Genomic DNA, 21,872 nt, shown 5'->3' on the forward strand with positions numbered 1-21,872 from the left:
TAATTCAACCCGTCCGAAGATATTGGACTCCAATGTGCATTGTTGGGCGAAAAAAGCAAACCAAACGTACGCTGTCCACACAACCACAGCCTTTGCACAGTACGTGATCGTTCTTTTGTTGAATTCGCCACGGGACCGTCAGCTCTGCTGTCTTGGGATCTCTAGAGGGATAGTTTGCCCGTGTTGCTAACATGTTAACCGGCCTAGAAAATTACACCTGGGGCCAACCTTACCGATCACTTGACGCGCTGAAAACCATAACGAATCACGACGGGTTCGCTCTCTGCTAGTGTTACTGTTTTTTCAACACCCCTTTCAATTCTTATTACTATTTTATCATGGATTTGGTCCGCACCTCGTCGTCGGAGAGCCTCTTTGCGTTTTGCGGCGCCGCATTTGGTGTCGATCGTGACCGTGAAAGGAACGCTCCTTTCGCGTGGATGACGGTGGAAGCAAACGCCGTTTTATCACGAGCACTGCACATAGATTCGAATGTAAACAATCAGGTCAGGGTGAAACTTTTGACCAGATAATGGATAGAAAAAGCTGCAGAGATGAAATGCTTCTCTTCTGCTTAGATCAACTGGTAGGGCGTTGTTCACGGAGCGCACGAACTTCCGAGTTGAGTACAGCAGATAGCACTGAAAATCGTTCAAATCCACAAAGCAATGCTAGAAGCATGTGTAAGGGATCGTGTTTATTCTAAATGCATCGAAAAATCGAACATATTTCGTCAGGCCTCTCACTAATTTCCTTCGATTGGAAGTTTTGCGAATTTCATTTGCTACTATAGCACTTTTCCTAATCTGTTTTACAAAAAGCACTGGGTAAGGTATGTGTCAGCCAAAAAGTACCGGTATCACTTCTCGTCACGGCCAACGAGTACTAGTTATGGACTGGTACGCGTAATTTGTTGCATTCCAATAGAGTTTTGTATGAGTTAATTATGTTTGCTTTGTTTGTTTTTTTGGTATCATTAAGTTCTCACCGCTGTATAATCCTCTAAGAAGCACGTACGACGCGATTGTTAAATGTAAATATATGCAAGGTATATGTGTTGAATGGGGTTTAATTGCAAACGTGTCCATCGGGAGCGGTACACTCCCGGAGTGGATGGAATGACAATGAACAGTCCAAGGCGGCGGCCTGCTTGACGAACTGAAACTTCCTTTGGCAACAGCTTCCTTTGACAACCCCCGATAATTTACCGCGATTGCTGCAGTGCGACAGACGGACGGACGGGTAAGATGCAATGACTAGCCTGCATTTCCCTTAGCATTGCTCCAGATGTGGTTGTCCAGCTCCTTTATCGGGACGCCACTAGACCACATCTATGTAGTACAGCTGCTCCTGTTGTTCGCGACGCATCTTCCGACAGGCACCGGCGACCACGAGCGCTTCCAGGGTGAATATTACTACAACACGAGATGTGATTGTTTCGTATGAATGAAAGAGCTCGTAAGATATTGCTTTGAAACCATAGATGTAAGCATTTTTATACTACTTACACGTAAACACGATGATAAGTTTAATTTCTATTATCGTTTTACCATCATTCCTCCCGTCATACTCGGTCGCGCTGAGCACTATCCGTCGCACGATAGCCGATGCTTTGAGGGTTATTGTGCAGGTTTGATAAATCTGTAGTAATTTTTCATTGCGCTAATAAAAGAAATAAAAAAACTACTAATAGAAATTCAATTTTTATGCTACTATTCAACATACGCACCTTTGTAACACCGATGATAAGTAACAGAGAAAGCAAATTGTACAACACCAGCAATACGATGATAGGCTCCACTGTAGGAATAAAACGCAAGCCGATGAGTCATAGAAAAGTGCCTCTTTCCCCTCAATTTCCCACTCCCTTACTTACCACCATCGCAAGCTAGCTTTTGCGAAAAGCTCGTCGACCGTGCACAGTGCAGGAAGGCACGGGCAATGTGGAAGGAGATGAAGATTTCTCCGAACGCGATAAAGTAACTCCACGAATAGTAATTACACACCGAGCAACGCATCGTCAATGTATTAATAATTGAATCACACTCCTTCACTATTGCAAAAGAGAAGCTGAAGATACCGTACACCAACGGAATGTGCCCTCGCTTGTATCCTTCCCGAGTAAGCCGAGCAATACAGCTTTCAACAAAGTCCGTTCAACACAGCGCTGGTTTAGAGGCAGATTAATTGGCACACCGGTCACTGCAGAACACTACGTAACTACAACTACAATAAAGGTTTACAAGTTTTCAGTATCTATTGTTTTGACGGGACTTCTAGAAATATATGTCCTGGCTACGAACGACGCGTAACGCGGTGTGTTGGGGTGAGGACACCCGTTGCTGTGTGACGTTTCGCGCTCATGCGCAATGTATTTTTCTTATGCTGGCATTTCAGATGCATTTGAATTTGTTTAAAAACATACTGTTATGACTGTTGTGATTTTGTATTATAGCTTAATTTAATCGTTTAATTTTGCAATAGTAAACCCAAACATTTCCTCACTATTGATAAACTCCGTTTTCTTGAATACAACAAAAAATCTACCTGTAGTACACTTACCGATACTAACAAGTGATATGTTCATTTCCCAGTTATGAAGTAATAAAATATGTACTATAAACATTCAACAGGACACGTTACTAATTTATAGCTTCGTTTAATTTCCCCACGCCATGAGCAAAGATCATGATCCTTTCGGTTTTTGTTGCGCCATCATCGCCATCATTTGCTATTCTCATTGCTTTGGTAACTTATCGCTCTCTTGCCAGATGAAAAAAAAAAAAACACCATAAGCACCATACAAGCCAACGTTCGACGCGTACTGCTGGTGGCCATTACTGTAGAAGATTGCCACTGATTGGAATTTATAACGGCCAGTATGTTAGCTGGCAACGGTGCCGACAACCATCTACCGGTGACATCTTTATTCGAACCTCATTCCCTGCGAGCTGATCGGTGAGCAATGATTATGCCAACATCCTTGCGTAGCGTGAGTAACGTTCCATAACGGGGCGTTTTATCAGATGCCACCAAACCCAGTAAGAGAATGAAACGATGTGTAAGATTTGAAAGATATCCAAAAAAGGACTAGTATGATATAAATGTGCTATTGATGCGCCACAGAAGGAAACTGCTTTGGAATGAAACGTAAAACAAATAATCAGTAACAAAGGTTTGTGTAAAAAGCATAACTGTTTACGCGAATTTTACAAAGGGTAAAGGTTATGGGAAACTAATTATGAATCAATCAATCCATGATCCTAAAATAAAAAGTAGTACTATATTCGTCATCCTTTACATATGTCTTTACATTAAGTGCACGTCACAACTTATTAACACAATACTTTTTCGCTTTTGACTTATTTTTCCCATTACATAAAGTGTCCTATAAAACAACAACAGTTTTGAGTATTTAGAAATCATTTGATTTTGTAACAATCCTCTTTGCTTCATATTATGAAGACTTCAATCATAATTTTGACACAACAAGCAAAACATTTACGCACCCTCATTACCCATCCAATGACGCAAAGAAATGAGAACTTGCTAAAGAGATCATTTTGCACACAATATACGAGCCACTCGATCATTGCAATGAGCCCAAGACAAATGTATCCAAAGCAAGTGAGAAATTTATGTTCCGTAGCAAATTACGACCGCACAACAGGGCAAAGTATATAGCCAAGTATGATCCTAAACATTAGCACCGCTTTATGACCAATTGAGTTGCTGTTGGTGTTTTTTGCGTATCAATTGCATGCCGTTTCGCCTTAAATTACCTGCCACACCTTGCCATGTTCGAAATATCCAACCATTTATTGTCCCATTGTTTTAAACGGCACATTATACAAGCCATAACATCCACTGCCTCACCATCGTTTAAATAGTGAAGAACATTCACGGCAGAAAATAATAATCCAAATTCAAACACCTCAGCCGGACAGGATCGTGACTGATCGGCTGCAAATGGCCGTGTCAAAAGTATATCATAATTATTTTATGATCCCTAACACGCTTACCTCCCCCTGTATTGTGCCTGCACTGGTCAAGTATTTGAGACATTAATCGCCAAATCCCGTTCTCGCCCGGCGTTGATTGATTACTGCCGCACACGTTTAGATTAGAAACTCACGACTAGCAGTAAAGCAACATCGAAAAAGCAAAACTAGTGTTTATAGATTTTGGCGCACACACTCACACACACAGCTGACCCTGCATGGCCGACACACCAGCTGCAGCCCCAACCATTGGTGAATAATCTGGTAAAAGTGGATAGTAAAGGATCTTATCGTAATTAATCTACACAGCGGTGGAACTTACTTCGACTTGTCATTCTTGACCAAAGCTGGACAACCTGTAGTAAAAAGGGCACGGTTGGTATGGTCCGCGGTCCACAAACGGAGAGAGTGAGAGGCATTCGAATGAAAAAATAGGGAATAGCAAGGATTTGGAGGTCTAGTTTTTGCAAGCAACCAAAAATGATAGATCACCGACCGTTCAAAAGTGGACCGCTAAGTGCGACTGGACACTAAGCTACGGGTGACCGACATAATTGTGGCTGTGTACAATGTATCTATTCATGTAATACACATGAAAACGAATGCTTAAGCAGTTGTGTCTGGTTAGTTTTGAATTTAAAATAATAATAAAAAAGTTAATCGAGTTCAGAATAGGATTTATTTACAATAATATCTAAATGTGTTTGATAACAGATGCCTCACAACGATCAAACCTATTAGAATCGCAGGACAGCAAATGCAAAAACAATTCACTGAATGACGCGCTGGAACAAAAAACGCTTACAATTCAGCAATTGCTACACCTTCACCGCACGCCCAACAATCGTCGCAGGAGGTGTGCTCACGAAAATGGAATTGTATCACGATTTACTCTCAATATTGAAACAACGTTTAAATTACTATAATTTATCGCCTTGAAGCGTCACTGAACGGTATGGAAAGCAGCGGAGAAAAGACGGAGTCCCAACTAGCGAGCAACATAAAAAAAACAAACGACGAATAAATGCCGCCATGCCGGCACTGAACGCGACCATGGCGCTTCGGGACTGATCTCCCTCGATTGCAAGCGGTGTTTTATTTGATTTATTAATCTCAACGCTCGGTGGAAATTCTGCGGGGGATGGGAGGTTAACGGCGGGCTGGATTGCGAATCGTACGGCGCGCTACTGTCAGCACCGAGTCACCGAGAGCGTCTGTCACCGAGCGCTGTGGGGTCAGGGTGCGCAAAGGGGAAAGCTCCAACCGGCAGCATAAACTAGTCCACCAGCCGGGGCGCCAATAATGGCCCCTTTTAAAGGTTATTTCTGCTGTTAATCATCGTTCGCCGAATGAAGTGGTTCGCTGGTGTGTATGGCGCTGGTGATGCGACCTCCGCCGTGACCTCCGGGAAAATATTGGCTGCACATTTCTGCACGACGTTAATGCGCTCAAATTTAATGGTAAATGTCACACTGGCGGTGAAAAACTGGTTAACGCCAGTCAAATTAGCTCGATATTCGACACACTCAGTAGACAGACATAGGATTCATTGTATAGATTATTAATAAAATTTGTAAATCCCAAGCATAAAAATAGGTGTAACAAAAAAAAATCTTAAGGAATTAAATCGTCTCATCTTTCTATCCAATGAAAATATTGTTCGTGGACCACACACTACGAATACCAGTTCTACTTGTCCACTGCTTCCGATGTATTGATTGATCCATGGATCTTTTATATTTTCATACTCCGAGATGAATTAAATTGCAACTGCTTGTCAACTACTAAAGCGACCCCATCGAAGCACATCATATCATTAAAGCGAAAGATTTATAAATTCGATTTCAATTCAACTTGAACGGAGAGTTGTTACTAGCGAGCATTCGCTTGCGTCCATAGCTTCATTCAATGCCCAATATGCCTCTCTTTGCTCCTGCATCCGCGATCAACTGCATTCGTGGGGGAATGGGAACGAAACCGAAGAAGAAATAACCTCCACAACCACCACCACCACCACAGCAATCAAACCAAGACATTTTGAAGCCACACACGGTGCCATACGATTGAACGCATAAATCTGACACTAAATATCGATAAATTCGACTCACGGCGGGCAGCCAGCGCACGCCAGATTGGTGTCGGTTTGCTCGCGCCAGCTCTAGATTTCTTCTCAATCCGAGGCCGTAGCTTTTTGTTTTTTTTTATTATTCCCCCAGCACACTTTTCTTCTTCATTCATTCAACAGACCGGAAGTGGGCATTCCGACCGTCCCTGTGACGATCTTTCGCCTACGGTCTAGTTGTGCGTGAGAATCGAATCACCGTAGCTCGACAGCTCGACCGTATTGGATGGGGTTGGGTTGATTTAATGATTCGCTTGCCGTGATTGATGGCGCAAGATCAAAAATGATCGAACACGGACTGTAACATAAAATTGTACATACATGTAATGAAATGTTTATTCTAAGGTTATGACAAAAATGTGTGTATTGTTGGTGTTACAAGAAAGTGTACGGCGCTTGGTGGTCACATTACGATACGTAGCGCACGATTGCATACCTCGCAGGCGCGTTATTCCAGATAGCGTTACGATGTAGCACACACACACAAATTTACACAATTATTTGCTCGTACACATGCACCGGAAATGTCTTTCCATCGCTGCTGGTTCCTATCCCAAGTCGATCTGTTACCCATTCATCCTCATCCGCATACACAGATGTATTCGTATGAAATCGTATCATACACTGCCACAACGATTTGATTTACTACAGCTCGATACGCGCGCTGGCTTCTCTCTTACGGTCGTGCTGCTGATACTGCGACTTTAAGATCGCTCTCCCGAAATGCACGACGGTGAACCAATCTTCTTCAATTAAGGTTTAAGTCTATTGTGTCTACACTGGCCACAGTGTCGATGGATTCCGTAACGCGCCCTGGCCCGACTGTATGGGGCAGTGGTGTGGCATACGCTATGGATGTGCCTTATTTCTTAATCCCCTGCACATTCCTGCTCCACGATACAGTAGCTTATTCCGAGCACCGAACGACATCAGTACGTATTACGACGTTTTGGATAGCGGTTACCGTTCTCGCGCGTCATGTTTCGGTACTGGTAAGTATTGGAAGAGCTGTGGCAATTCCCAAAGATTCATCTGATTGTACAATTGGTGCTACCAAATCCAACAGGCTACTAGCGATCGTATGGGGTGCGGTATCGATCGCATTTGCCGAGGATAATGATTTTGTGGACGTGTGTTTCGATCACGAGGGAGAAAAACCACCGCACTGTGAGTTTATCGACTTTGACGATGTCTTCCAATCGTCCAGCACCGATATCAAGTTCAACTGGAGCTTCATCACGAAGCTAACCATCAGCAACAAGAAGATAATCGGTGTGCCGACGAAGATGTTTGCCTCGCTGCCGAACCTTGAGAGCTTCATCGTACTGAACAGTCTATTCTACCGCGAGATTGATCCGAACAGCTTTGTCGACTGTAACAAGCTGAATCACATTGAAATTACGGGAACGAACATCACGCTACTAGATTCGCACATGTTTCCCAAAACCCCCAAGCTGCAGTATCTGCTGTTCCACCACAACCGTATCGCCGAGATCAAGCACGATGCGTTCGAGTTTTTGGGCGAGCTGGAAGAGCTTAACCTGTCGTACAACAACCTGACACGCCTGCCGAGTGGAGTGTTTCACAAGCTGCGCAAGCTAAAAACGCTCGATCTCAACCACAACCGACTGCTGCTGCTCAGCTTCGATAGTTGGTTCCCTCCGGATGGTGCCGTTGCGCTGACGTACCTCGATGCGTCCTACAACCAGCTGGTCGACATGTCCTGGACGGAGATTAGCGTGCGCAAGGTGAACCTTAAGTACAACAATCTGACCAGCGTACACGTGAACGGAAACTGCAGTGAGTTTCATGCCTCACACAACGCCATCGATACGGTAACCGTCGGGCGCAATTGCAGTCTCGAGAAGCTCTATCTGGCCCACAACCGTCTTCAGGGATTCGATTGGTTGCAGCGATGTGCCGATACACTTCGCTCGCTGGACATTTCGCACAATCTGCAGCAAAAGGGGACGGACTTCCTGAACCTGAAGCAAATCACCGCCCTCAACATCGAGTGCACGAACATCAGCCTAAACTATAAAACGTTGCACGATTTGCGGAAGCTGCGCTTCCTGGACATATCGTACAATAATCTGAAGAAGATCGATCTGGAAAATTTAACCTCGCAGCGGCTGCTGGAAAGGCTGATGATCAGCGGCAACCCGATCGCTAACATCTCGATCGGTTCGATCAAGAGAAATTTCCCGAACCTGAAATCGCTCGGTATCTACGATCTGCCCTGGAACTCGACCTCGCTGTCAATTGCGATCGACGACTTGAAGAAGCATGACATCCAACCGTACATACGGAGCGACTACCTGTTCGACGAGTCGAAGTGTCCGTTGAAGGTGACGCCAGCGTTCGGTAACGAGACCGACCATGAGCTGGGCGATGATGATCGTGCCGGGGAAAGGCACGAACACGGTCGTGAAGGTGATAAGACGGCAGAGTATGTCGTCATTGCACTGCTATTGTGTATGGTGTGTGGACTGCTGGGTAAATTGTTTGTCGATAGTCGATACTTTCCGGTAGTGCTTAAGGAACGCATCCAGCGACGAACGTCCATCTCGCACGAAAGTTTGGTTTCTTGCGATTTGAACGGCTAGTGAGTCTCATGTGGACAACGTTTCCATTGTGCTAAAATGTTGCTAGTAGAGGCAAAGCTGTACCGAGTTTATTGCTAGTATAACATACAGGAAGTGCAGTTGTTGAGGAGACGCCGGTACGGAATACCAAAATGTTATGAATAATTACGTAGAACATTAAGACAAACAACTTGACGTATTAAAGTATTTGTTTGGAACGCACTGCGCTATCAGTTGAAGGTTTGAGGCATCGGTTCTTGTGTTCCTATAGAACGCTGTGCTACGTAGGTCTTAGTCAATCGATGATTCATGGGAGTTTTTTCAAACACTAGCAAATTGAAAGTGCCAAAGGGCACCGCAAACGCAGTCACGCATAGATGCGTAGATTTCAATTCCAAACCTCGCGTATTGGTCTGTTACATTCGGCTAAATTGTTTTCTCTATTCAAGGCGTGCATGCAAACCAATGATTTGATAAGGGAACAGGAAACGATTTGCTAAAAAAAGTCCTGTAAATGCATGTAATAATTATATTTATCGATGGCAAGTTTGCGAAACGGTTTCTTGATAAGCTTACTGTATACTCAAGCTGTATACACTTGATCAGTTTCAAATGGATGCAACTCGTGTAAAACAATAAAGAATGCCAAATGAACTATACTACACGGAGGAACATTAATTGCTCACAAGCACAACAAATTTTCGATTGAAAGAAGTATCTTGCTATTCTCAGCAAAGTAGTGGGAACGAGTTTTTGATACCGAATCATTTGAGAAATGTTTGTCTGGAATGAATGCTTTGATCATCTTATACACGAGCATGCAACCGTACCCGCCAGGGGACGGAGCGCAACAAGCTGAACAACGAAGACGATTTCTTATCACAAAAACGCAAACCACTGGAACGAAGACAGAATTGACAATCGATGCTTCCATGTGTGTTGTTCGCACGAGAAACCGTTTACGTCCTGGTGGTGATAACGGCACTCGCACTCGCACCGAAATGCCCCTTTAGCTCGAGCGATCCAATCTCGATTCAAGTTTGCGATCATCGTTCAGTCAATCACCGACAGTAATCCAGTGAGGTTCATTAGTTAAGTTGCTCAACACGATGAAGCTCAGCTACGTAGGGTAAGTCCGTCTATCCGTCGTCATTATGGAGAATTCGCAACGCTGCAAACAACGGAACGCCTTCAATATTTCTGTGCTTGAATGTGATCTTGTGCGTCTTTTTTCGTTTCTTTTTCTTGATCTTGCATTAGCTTACTGGTGGGCATCACTCTGAGTGCCGTCGTTTCATTCGATTCGGCGGATGCAGCGCTATGCATGTGTCATCCAGCTAGTTGCGTTGTAATCAACGCAAACAGCACCGTACTAAACCACCCAGAGATGTTCTGCCCCGCTAACATCATGAACATCAATGATCTGTTGATTTTGCGCTACAACGATACGATTCTAACCGTGGACTCCTTCGCACCTTTTACCAATCTGACCTCGATAGAAATTTTTCAAGGATCGCTCAGTCGCATCGAACCGGGAGCATTCGAAAAGACGCCCGCTCTGTTCAAGATCATCATCCGAAGCAACGTTCTGAGCGCGCTCGAGGACTACACCTTCCGCGGGCTGGATGCGCTCCACATCCTCTATCTAATCTCGAACAACTTGACCAGCATCGCACCGAATGCATTCTACGGGCTAAAGAATCTCACCCAGCTGGTGCTTTCGGGAAATCAAATCGCCCAACTGCCACCGACGCTGTTCAGCTCCACCCCGATGTTGCGATCAGTCAGCTTAAGCAACAACATGCTCACCGAATTGCCCGCTGGCATCTTCGACAGCATAGACTATCTGTTCAAGCTGGACCTATCGTACAATCAGCTGAAAACGTTTGATTTTCCTGACCTCAAGGTAACACTGCTGTTCCTGCACAACAACTCGCTGACCAGCCTACATGTGGGTGATCATGTGAAGGTGGTACAAGCGAACCACAACCGCATCGCGAAACTATCGGGCAGCGGTTTTAACATCACCGATCTGCTGCTGAGTGATAACGCCATTACGGACGTGACACCGATTATGCTGATGAAAAACATTTCGAAGCTTAGCCTAAGCAATAATCCTCTACAGCCGGACAGTGTGTTTGGGTCGTTGGAACAGTTGGAAGAGCTGTTTCTGAGCCATACCAGCATTATGATCAACGAGCAAACTTTTGCCAACTTAAGCTGGATGTCTTTGCTCGACCTGTCCTACAACAATATGACGGAACTTGATTTCCGTATGTTTTCCTCCATGAACAAGCTCAAGTCCCTGATCGTTGCCTACAACCGCATTGAGACGATCAACTTTATCGAGCTGCGGGAATACCTGCCCGAACTGCGAGTGCTCGAGATCTGTGGCAATGGTTGGAACGCCACCTACATGGAGCGTATGCTAAGCAAGATGCGCAAACACAAGCTGCGGGCAGACATGCAAGGACTTTCGAACTCACTCATCTTCTCCTCCGTGTTTGTGGAGCTGTGCTCGGCGGGCGTAGAAACAACCACCAAGGCCGCGAACGACTATAGCGACTACTACGCGGAAGATTTTGGCGATGGCATCGAACAGGAAATTGCGGAATATGCTTCATCATCCCCCCGGCCGTGGTCGACAGTGTCCGAGCCGATGAAGGCTGGTCACATTGCGACGACGGTGGCGCCAATGTTTGCGAATGAACCAACGGCTTCCGTTCGCTTGAACACAATGGTCACCGCGGACGTGGTCGTTCCTCCGGCAGAGCAGCAGCCGGTGGTAGGATCATCACCACTCTACGTCACATTCCAGGTTCTAGTGTACACGTTCTCCGTGTTCGGTATCGTTTGTCTCGGGGTGCTCGCTTACCATATGCGCAAGCGTCGATTCGATGTGCGTCGGGCCACGTCGGTCGACAAAGGAGATTCCGTGCGCCTTGTCTAAAACGGTGCAGAGTGCTGTGCATAGTGGACTGACACGTACAGAATTTGAGCGTAAGTGGAGCAGTAAATTTGTTTTGTGGCCTTCGGCTTCTGATTTGTTATGATGTTTGCTTGCACCTCGAAGCGATAAGCTTCCGTACAAATTTGGAACCGGTAGCTGTACAGCCATATCAACTGCAGTAGATGTGTGAATAGCCGTACATTTAAAATTTGTGATGAAAGTATGAAGCGGATGTGACGATGTTAAAAGTGGAATTAATAAGGATTGTCGGGAGGTAGTTTCACAGCAAAGAGTCAATAATTGATAACCTGCGGAAGGCAACATAAATAGTATACTCCAAAAGTGTCAGTAGATGTAGACAACTAACGGTTGTCTGCTTACATTGGTAAAAAAAACCACAATTTTGTATGACAAAATGTTAATAAAAGTATAATGAACGGTAAAAATCTATCGTGCCGTTATTGTTTTCGCCAAGGATGACAATGCATTTGCTTACAGTAGTCGTAAAGAAAGCGAAAAAAAAAAACAATTAAATGTTACTGGAAATTTTTTGATTCGTCTAGATTCTAGCTGGAAATGCGATCAAAAAAAGGCAATTAACTTAATCGTGGCGAACGGTTTTATGTAGAGTGAAGTCTTGCTTATTGTTCTTATTTTGTATTCAAGATCCATTTTATGATCCGACCAAATATTGATCTCTAAAAGGGAGAACTATTTAAGTGAAATCTTATGCAAAATTATTATAAGATGTAACAATTAAATTGCTCCTTTTTCGGTATTTTTATGATTTAAATGTGTTATAGTTGACGATGAAATTTGGATACTAACGGAGAATCTCGAAAATTTACGCTAAATGAAAAATGAATCATAAAATGATTAAATTACCTCTTTGTTTAGTATCTAATGATCTACGCTGATAATCTAACATTTCGTGACACACATATCATAAAAAATTAACAAAAAATCACTTTCTCTTCCATCCGATCACTGAATGGACCATTACTGCGACTATCACTCTATTTTGTTCTATCAATTGAATAAGGTCATTAAAATGAACCATTTTGGATATCGAATAAACCATTCTTCTTCTTCTTATTTGATGCAACAACCAAAGTCCTGTTCAATACTCCCACGATACCCGAGAACCGATAGTCATGAACCGTATGGGCGGCTCGGTCTGAATTACCCGTTACGAGTTATAAATCGGCATGAATCGGCATGTTTGCGTAGTGGATGATCCGGACCTGTCTGAATTATATTATTTATTAACATATTTTGAATAATAATTTTGGTGGTATCGGAACAAGGCCGATAGGGACCTAAAATTAAGATACTGTACAGTTCTTATATAAGTTTCTCTATTGCAACAAGACATGTATTTGAGATGACTACATAAATAAATACCAAAACACCGTACTTTATGTGCTCTAACAGGAATGGCCAAATGTATTTAAATTGTCTTCTCTCTCATTCCAATTCCAAACCGTAAACAAGGACAGTGGCCATCGCTCAACGGAAGTACTACTAGCGAAACTTCGCCTCGAATCGTTCGCAGTTATGAGCGGGGAAGCAGTAGCTGCTTTACTCGGCCGCATTCACCGTAATCGTTTTGCCCTTCGGATCGTCGAAGCGGTCCATTGTGCGGATATCCATCATCCAGGCAATGCCGTACGAGCCGATGATGATGAAGATAAGCACCAAGAACAGTCCGGACAGGATGCCACCGGTGGTAAATCCGACGCAGTACCACGCATCTCCGAACCGATTGTTTGGTGGTGCTACACCATCAGCGCCCGGCCAGAACGGTTGCAGCTGCACTTCCTCGAAGACGATCTTCTTCTGCAAATCGTAAGAATAGTATTCCCACTGATTGCAGCTGTACGAGAAGTGTTGATTAACGTGCACCCGATGGCGCAGATAGTACTCCTGATTGTCGAACCACACTCCCGTAATCTCCCACGAGCCTTGGGTCAGCAGGAAAAACAGATCAACCTGTGCTCCGGCGCCAGTCAGTCGAATCTGTACAACGTCCGTGGTGGCATTTTCGACCTTCGTGGCCTCCCCCAGCTGGGCAACGGTGAGCTCGGCAGCATCGGCCTGGCCGAACATGAACTTTTCGTACACCATCAGGAATCCATCGGTCTTCAGCTCCACCTTAGCTGGTTCCGGCTCTTGCCCGGCCTGACGGGTCTTGCGCACCAAGCTGGAATAGCTGAAGGAGGGCGTTTTGCCGGTGTAGATGGCCACAATGTTGGGATGCTCCTTTTGGAGGCGTGCATAAAGAGCATCGATGAGAGCATCATGTGACGCAAAGTCATCACCTGACAGATTCACCACCACGATTCCGCCCGCCTGTGGGACGATCCGTTCGCTGAGCGTTCCATCGGGCCTGAGCTGGACGCTTTGGGCGTTCGAACCTTCCAGCACGCTCAATGGTTCCTCTACACTCGGGAGGTACGACTTACGCTCCAGCTTCTGCAAATTCTTGAAGCAAGTTTGCGTCTTCAGCTTGCACTGGCTGAGATCTTCCGCCGACAGTCGGTCTTCTGCAAACACGATGGTGAAAGTCTTTTCGTCAATCTGTGCCTCAACCAAGGCGCCAAACTCGGAGCTCGAATAAAGACTCAGTGCCGGAACGTACGTAACACTGGGAAGAGATGGGAATGTAAAATAAAGCTATAATATCGACTCCTGCTAAGCCCTTGAATACTTACGATGGTTTGCCCCAGACGAAAACTGGAACATTAGCAGCACGGGCACTGCCAAAAACGGCCAATGCCAGAAACAGGGTCACAGTTACCCCTAACTTGGCCATCTTTGGGGAGTGTACCGACGGCTGGAAGTTTTGGAAGACGAATATTTCGAGCGGAATGATGATGAAATGGAATTATCTGCGAGCACTTTTTTTGTCACCTGACTGTTTACGAACCAGTTGATCTCGTGATCAAAATCAGAGTGACCAGATTATATTGGCGATTTTCGGTAGGCGCAACAATATTTTATCGGTAGTTCTCGGTAGGTTAAAACTCGAAACTTAACTCGAGTTAAAAGAAGTGAAAGCGAAAGAAGTGTTTAGCGGGATGCGGGTGGGGGGGGGGGGGGGTACTAATGCGCAAAATGAAAGTTCCATTTCAAAATAATATGCATCCTTTACCTAGGATATGGATTAGATTTGGTTCAGTGGTTACACAAATGAAGGTTTTTCTGAAGTGTCGATCTGAAAATTGCACTATGAATTCTAAGCCAAAGAAGGACTAAGATGCACATTTTTTTTCTCAATGGTGGCAATTTCTTTTTCTCGGGGCTCCACGCAACCGCTTAGGGCCGCAACAGTGCTCCATCGGATACGATTTAATCGTACGTGCTGTCATTTGATTTTCGCTGGATTATTTAGATTTATTTGATTGTTTGGCTGAGTTTTAAAGTTCAATGAATAAAGAAATTGAGATTTTTTCCTTCAAACCCTACATACATCGGTATACATCGGTATTTCTAGTCACTTTGCCCACAGGTCAAGGCGAGCTTTTTGGCGGCCACCGTCGCAAAACCGTCGCAAAACGTCAAAACCGACGTCGCCAGCGAGCAAAACTCGCAACGATTTCGAGGCTCTGGCGACGGTCGTTTTTGACGTTTTGCGACGGTTATTGACCTTTGGAGCGAGCTTTTGCCCTGCGGGCCAGTGTGGCCAGATTATATCGGCAGATTTCGGCAGGAGCACTGTTGAGAACGCAACCATTTAACCTTTAAGTTGGCAACCGGATACCCGGGTTTTTTTTAACTTTAAAGTGAAATAACTTTTTATTCATTGCTTTTATGTGCCTGAAATTTTCCGTAGCCTCCCAACTTTTAATTTATGATTTTTTGGTGCATAAATTGTAATTTTAAACAGTCTGTAAGTATTTTATTTTGAATTTTTTTAACTTTACCACGTAAGTTGGCAACCAGCATACCCGGGTATTCCATACATTTTGTATGGAGAATGACGTTTCTCTTCTTCCTCTTTTCGTATTGTGCTTATTTTCGAGTCAAATTCAAGCGATTCCAAATTTCAATTTGACCGTTATTTTTATAATAAAATGAAAAAAAAAATTAATGAATAAATGAAATAGAAGAGAATATATGGTCGGCATTACTTGCTTACAGCATTAAAATATAGAAAGCAGTGTTTACCTATGAAAATCGTTAATTTTTTTTGCATCAAAACGTGTGGAATACCCGGGTATGCCGGTTGCCAACTTATGTGTGTAAATCTGGTTGCCAACTCTACGGTTAACCGTCTTGTGTACGACCAAAAAACTTCACGTAATCGTACAACCGTCTACCCGGGTAGACCATACATTTTCTATGGAACAATGATGTTTTTCGTGGTTAAAAGAGTATATCTTTTGAATTTCTTGTAAGATTTGAATGAAATCTGTCTTAAAGGTTCATAATCATGTTTTATAACATATCGTAGTAAAATTAGAACTTTAAAAATCTTATCAAGATATTTATCAGTCAAAAATATGTACTAAATCCACCACCATCACTGGCCAGGCCACATGTTTTAAGTGGATGATTAGTCTTTTTCTAAGTTTTACTTACGTTTCTTTCCAAAGTTAAATACATTTTTCAATTGTTTTGCTTGTTGTTTAAAAATATATGTTGACGATCTATAAAATATGCTCATCATGTTTTATTAAAAAACTGGATCCGACCGGCTCCAGACAATTTCGGAACCTCCTCCACTCCAACCCAACGGAGCCGGCTCCGCACCCACGGCTCGGCACCTACGGCTCCAAGCTGACTCCGCTCCAGTGGCTCCGGAGTCGGCTACACACCATTGACTCCGCACCCACGGGTCCGGAGTCGGTTTTAACAGATTGCTAAAAAAATCCTTTTAAATAAAGTTTCAATCGGAAAGATCCGTAAGTAGCTTAGTAAATAATGTTGTAAAATAATTTATTAAAAAAATCGATAAGTTTTGAATATCGTTCAACAATCACACAATCACATCGGGTGTTAGCTTCTACACTTGCGAGAAGATAGATTCGTTTTTTTACGCTACCATAAAATGCCGTCTCTTTTGAAAAGTTAGTCCAGAGCCGTTGGTTCGGAGCCGTTGATTCACCGCTCGCTCCGGAGCCATTGATTTGCCGCCGGCTCCGGGGCTCTTGGTGCGGAGCCAGCTCCGGAGCTATTCGTGTGGATCCGGCTCTGGAGCCGTGGGTGCAGAGCCAGCTTCAGAGCCATTGGTGCGCTCCAAAACACCCATCCTATTCGGCAGTAACACTATAACTGTTGTGGGCAGCCGTGCCGACCCCTGGACTTGCCGTGGTAGTTGTGCTGCCACTGGTCAATGTCCAGGGGACGACAGTGTGTCACGCACACTGTCGTACGCACACTAAGCGCGGGCCGCTTAGTGTGTGTTGTGCGCTCGGACAAGCAAGTGTTGCGAGCAGCCGGCGAGCAGGGCTCCCGGCAGGGCACGGTACGGCTGGCGCGCGGCTGAGTATTTTATTGTGTATTGTGCTTGTCATTGTTATTTATTATGTGTACTGTAATATTAGTGTTTTTAATAAAGTACCTGAGAGCAAGCCAAAGACACAACAGTGGCGACGAGGATGGGATCCTCTTGCGTAAGGAAGATCCCTAGAAGAACCCGCGGTCACCATCGCGATCGAGCGCGTCGGTTGGAGCCGGCGCCATCGCGATGGCACGGGTCCCCGCGACAGTGGGACGCCGTTCGACAAGGACCGCTGCCGCCGCCGCCGTTAAGATCGTGGCCCCGGCTGTCGTCCCGCGATGGGGACAGAAGGGACAGCCGCACACACACACTCGGCGATGTTTGATTCGCCGGGCTGCAGGCCCAGGGAGCGCCGGCAATGGTAAGGTCGAAGCCTGATTGCCGGGCCATCTGCGGCGACGCTAGGTGTCGTCGGGCTGCAGCCCAAGGAGCGCCGGCAGTGTAAGAGGCGAATTGTCTTTCTGCCTAGCTGCCGGGCCATCATTGGTGACGCGAGAGGTCACTGAGTTGCTGCCGCTGTGTTCGACGGAGAGGGGGCGAGATGCCATGCCCCGCTGCAGCCGTCGTGTTGGACGGAGAGGAGGGCGAGGTTCCATGCCGCCCCGCTGCAGCCGTCGTAGACCAGTGAGAGGGGGCGAGGTTTCATGCCGCCCCGCTGCAGCAGTAGTGTCAACGGAGAGGGGGCGAGGTCCCATGCCGCCCCGCTGCTGCCGTTGTGTTTGACAGAGAGGAGGGCGAGGTTCCATGCCGCCCCGCTGCAGCCGTCGTAGAACAGTGAGAGGGGGCGATGTCGCATGCCGCCCCGCTACTGCTGTTGCGTTCAACGGAGAGGGGGCGAGGTCCCATGCCGCCCCGCTGCAGCCGTTGTGTCAACGGAGAGGGGGCGAAGTCCCATGCCGCCCCGCTGCAGTAACAGTGTCAACGGAGAGGGGCGAGGTTTCATGTCGCCCCGCTGCAGCCGTCGTGTTTGACGGAGAGGAGGGCGAGGTCCAATGCCGCCCCGATGCAGCAATAGTGTCAACGGAGAGGGGGCGAGGTCCCATGCCGCCCCGCTGCTGCCGTTTTTATTCGTCGGAGAGAGGGGGAGGTCGCATTCCGTCCCCAGTTGCAGCACCGACGTGTTGTTCCCGACGTGAAGGGCGAAATGTGTGCCGTCCTTGCTGCAGCAATTGTACCACCGCTACAGGATGCCATAACGGGCTGCTGGGATATGCTCTTCAGCCGGATGAGGCTTGCGGGACAAACCGGTCGCTGCCGGAGAGATCGCCAGCAGCAGCGTAGCAGCGTGCGGAACGAGTTGCTGGGTAATGCTCTCCTGCCGGATGAGGCTAGCGGGACATTACGGTCGCCGCCGGGGAGATTTCCTGCAACGTCGTAGCAGCGTTGCGGTAGCCGGGTAGCGGGGTCGCAGCTTAGGAGCAGCATTTGCGCAAAAATGCCCCAGGACAAGGGTCTATGGCCGGAGGGTATCACCACACCGATATTCCCGCAATGGAATATGCGCGTGTCGGTTCGACCCCCTCCGGATAAGTAAAAGGGGGAGATGTTGTGGGCAGCCGTGCCGACCCCTGGACTTGCCGTGGTAGTTGTGCTGCCACTGGTCAATGTCCAGGGGACGACAGTGTGTCACGCACACTGTCGTACGCACACTAAGCGCGGGCCGCTTAGTGTGTGTTGTGCGCTCGGACAAGCAAGTGTTGCGAGCAGCCGGCGAGCAGGGCTCCCGGCAGGGCACGGTACGGCTGGCGCGCGGCTGAGTATTTTATTGTGTATTGTGCTTGTCATTGTTATTTATTATGTGTACTGTAATATTAGTGTTTTTAATAAAGTACCTGAGAGCAAGCCAAAGACACAACAATAACAAAAGTATGAATGTGTGTGTTAACTTTCAGCCAATTCTATTTCGTTTGCTTGAAGTGGTTGGTATAATTTTCAAAGAGGTGATTTCAGAGTTAATTTCAACATATTGTTACACAACAAGCATTAAAACACACAGCTGTACATAATTGTTTACAACACAACTTTACAACAATACAACAAAAAAAAAGCATCCTCTCAAAACATGCGGCAAGGCCGGTTGGGGTGTTGGAGTTACAGCACATTTTTTTATTGAAAAATATTGATAATATTTTTAAAATTTTAATTTATAAACGTAGCTAAATCTCACTTCACACTTTTCACACAGAAAAAAACGTTTGGCTTTTTCGGTTTTCAAGTGGCAATTGAACCGGTTTATTTCTACGATTTGACATAACAACTGTCATCGGGTTGCATCACTTCGCTTCACTCTCAACTGTCAGAGGTTGACGTTTGGGCACCTAATTTATAAATTTCTACAAATTTTACAACAATATGTTATAAAACATTATAATATTGTAATATCGCACAGCAATTAGGCAGCGTGTACCCGCTGATACGCTACAAGCGTTCGACAGGAAGGAAAGCAATGAAAACTTAAAGAAAAAAAAATAAGACAATTTTCATTCAAATCTAACAAGTAATTCAAAATATATACTCTTTTAATCACGAAAAACATAATTCTTCCATACAAAATATATGGCCTACCCAGGTAAGCGGTTGTGCATGTGAAGGGTATATAAACTTAAATAATAAAAAAAAAATTAAACTTTTCTGATATTTTTAATTTTTGGCACATGGGTAGAAAACATCTTTTTTGAGACATTTTTTAAATTTAAAGTCGATACGATTTTTTAGTCCAAAGTTATTTTGAAATAAAGATGCGAAACTTACCCGGGTAGGCGGTTGTACACATGACGGTTAAAAGACTTTGCTCTTAATAATGAAACCTGCTGAACTATTGACTGACAGCAAATCTGCCAAACATGTTGAACACGGCACATTTTGTTTGATAGTTTCGAAAATATGCAAAGAAATGATGTGAAACTTCGTATATGAATAACAAATGAGCATATCTCTATTTAAAAAATGTATGCTGAGAAAATTTTCTACGCGTTTTTGCGTAATTATACCTTTTTAGTTACACTGCCGAATACTGGTACAGTTACCCTACTTCCAATATATATGATTAATTTACCATCCAGAAATGCAAACTCCCATACAAAATGTATGACCTACCCGGGTAGGTGGTCATAAAGATGAGGGTGTATTTTTGGTCATAGAAACGAAGGTTAAATGGTTGCGTTCTCAACAGTTCTCCTGCCGAAATCTGCCGATATAATCTGGCCACACTGGCTCGCAGGGCAAAAGCTCGCTCGAAAGGTCAATAACCGTCGCAAAACGTCAAAAACGACCGTCGCCAGCGCCTCGAAATCGTTGCGAGTTTCGCTTGCTGGCGACGTCGGTTTGCAGTACATGCGACGTCGGTTTTGAGGTTTTGCGACGGTTTTGCGACGGTGGCCGCCAAAAAGCTCGCCTGACCTGCGGACCAGTGTGGCCAGATTATATTGGCAGAATTCGGCAGGAGCACTGTTGAGAACGCAACAATTTAAATTTAATGTTGTTAGTATGGTTTAGAGAGGCTTTGGCTCCTGCGGAGTTCTTTCGCCTCAATTTAAATTTAATCTTTTATTTTAATGATTACCCTGCTAGCAAAGAGAATGAAAAAGTGTGCGACTTTCAGGCGAGAGGCATGTAGAAGCAGGGGTTGGAAATACACGGAATTACGCAGAGGCGCGAGCGTGTTTTGGTTTCCACACAGTTTTTGCACTCACACAATTACATATGTGTGAATGTGTGCGTTCACTTTCAGCCTGCGCGCTCAGTTCGGTTTTCTCGCAGTGGCATGCTGGTATCGGTGTCTTACTCGCACTAGAGCAGCGTGTTCGGGGACAAACGGGAAGGAAGGGGTATGAGGAAAATACAGTAAAACAGCGTGAGCGAGCCTTCTTTTCAGTGAGAGCGCCTCGTGTATTTTAAATGCATGCAAGAGAGCGCCGGTCTGGTGGTACAGTCGTCAACTCGAACGACTTAATAACATGCCCATCGTAGGTTCAAGCCTGGAATAGACCGATGGTAGCAATAAGTCACTGAAAGCCAAGCCCACCCCAAGTGCCACAAATCCACTAAACGACCACTAAACGGCTTCTAAACGACTCAAACACTCTACCTAAACGGAATATAGAAAGACTTCGTTTAGCAGACGGCAAACGACTCATGCATTCTAAAAATAGCAAAAAAGCTGGTGGCGCCATCTGCTTGTGGGATACACCAACCAGTTGAGCTTCCCCTCGCTTGGAGGAGAGCTTTCTCATTTCCTCTGTACTGTTGTATGGTTTCGCATTGAAGTTATGCATCGCTAGAACTAGAACGGCGATACGATTGTTTAAATACTAAACTCCAACAGAAACCATCAGCACTGAAGCAAGTGAGATTTGAGTAATGGTCGTTGGTGTTGATACCCACGTATCTGACCACACGACCATTCATATAGATTTTTGCTCAGAAAGTTATAAGGCTATATAGGTCATGATAAGATGAAACTTGTCGAAACACATTGCAAGAAAAGGATAGCAATATAATGATTGGTTTTAATACGCCATCTATTGATCAAACCAATGAAGCTGTGGAGCTTTCATTTTTTTTTTCTATGGATATTCAATTTTCCAGTCGTTTAAGCTTAATCTGTGGCGCTTGGGATACACCACTTTTTCATTGTTTTACTGTTCTGATTCTCTTAATCACAAAACCTGCCGAACGATTGGCTGACATCAAAGTTGCCGAAAAAAAG

The 21,872-nt window shown here is 45.1% G+C and overlaps 3 protein-coding genes and 1 long non-coding RNA gene across 4 annotated transcripts; 2 read left to right on the plus strand and 2 right to left on the minus strand.

The window, feature by feature from the left end:
* Positions 1-680: 680 nt before the first annotated feature.
* Positions 681-2,339, minus strand: LOC4577280 (uncharacterized). The gene is made up of 4 exons (XM_061646789.1): positions 1,877-2,339; positions 1,730-1,800; positions 1,509-1,662; positions 681-1,415 (listed from the first exon to the last, which is right to left on the minus strand). Exons 1-4 carry the CDS (start codon positions 2,016-2,018, stop codon positions 1,321-1,323), a joined length of 462 nt encoding a protein of 153 aa, XP_061502773.1. The 5' UTR covers positions 2,019-2,339; the 3' UTR covers positions 681-1,320.
* Positions 2,340-6,973: 4,634 nt separating this feature from the next.
* Positions 6,974-12,104, plus strand: LOC11175769 (uncharacterized). Its single transcript, XM_061649909.1, has 3 exons — positions 6,974-7,115; positions 7,190-8,728; positions 9,969-12,104. The coding sequence occupies exons 1-3, from the start codon at positions 7,102-7,104 to the stop codon at positions 11,656-11,658; spliced, it is 3,243 nt and encodes a 1,080-aa protein (XP_061505893.1). The 5' UTR covers positions 6,974-7,101; the 3' UTR covers positions 11,659-12,104.
* A 971-nt stretch (positions 12,105-13,075) lies between these two features.
* On the minus strand, positions 13,076-14,627 carry LOC1271611 (V-type proton ATPase subunit S1). The gene is made up of 2 exons (XM_310443.6): positions 14,373-14,627; positions 13,076-14,305 (listed from the first exon to the last, which is right to left on the minus strand). The coding sequence occupies exons 1-2, from the start codon at positions 14,471-14,473 to the stop codon at positions 13,240-13,242; spliced, it is 1,167 nt and encodes a 388-aa protein (XP_310443.6). The 5' UTR covers positions 14,474-14,627; the 3' UTR covers positions 13,076-13,239.
* Positions 14,628-16,931: 2,304 nt separating this feature from the next.
* Positions 16,932-17,946, plus strand: LOC133391898 (uncharacterized). Its single transcript, XR_009765338.1, has 2 exons — positions 16,932-17,803; positions 17,904-17,946. It is a non-coding gene; the product is annotated as an uncharacterized LOC133391898 (long non-coding RNA).
* The last annotated feature ends 3,926 nt before the right edge of the window (positions 17,947-21,872 follow it).

The sequence above is a fragment of the Anopheles gambiae genome, chromosome 2 (genome assembly GCF_943734735.2).
Source record: "Anopheles gambiae chromosome 2, idAnoGambNW_F1_1, whole genome shotgun sequence".
Taxonomy (NCBI): Eukaryota; Metazoa; Arthropoda; class Insecta; order Diptera; family Culicidae; genus Anopheles; species Anopheles gambiae.

Excerpts from the sequence above, each read along its gene's own strand:
- LOC4577280 (XM_061646789.1), bottom strand. The coding sequence starts at position 2,018 with ATGCGTTGCTCGGTGTGTAATTACTATTCGTGGAGTTACTTTATCGCG. Across the intron at positions 1,801-1,876 it reads AAAGCTAGCTTGCGATGGTG|TGGAGCCTATCATCGTATTG; the intron begins GTAAGTAAGGGA and ends TTATTCCTACAG. Across the intron at positions 1,416-1,508 it reads ACTTATCATCGTGTTTACGT|TAATATTCACCCTGGAAGCG; the intron begins GTAAGTAGTATA and ends CTCGTGTTGTAG.
- LOC11175769 (XM_061649909.1), top strand. Across the intron at positions 8,729-9,968 it reads TCTTGCGATTTGAACGGCTA|CTTACTGGTGGGCATCACTC; the intron begins GTGAGTCTCATG and ends ATCTTGCATTAG.
- LOC1271611 (XM_310443.6), bottom strand. The coding sequence starts at position 14,473 with ATGGCCAAGTTAGGGGTAACTGTGACCCTGTTTCTGGCATTGGCCGTT. Across the intron at positions 14,306-14,372 it reads TTCGTCTGGGGCAAACCATC|TGTTACGTACGTTCCGGCAC; the intron begins GTAAGTATTCAA and ends ATCTCTTCCCAG.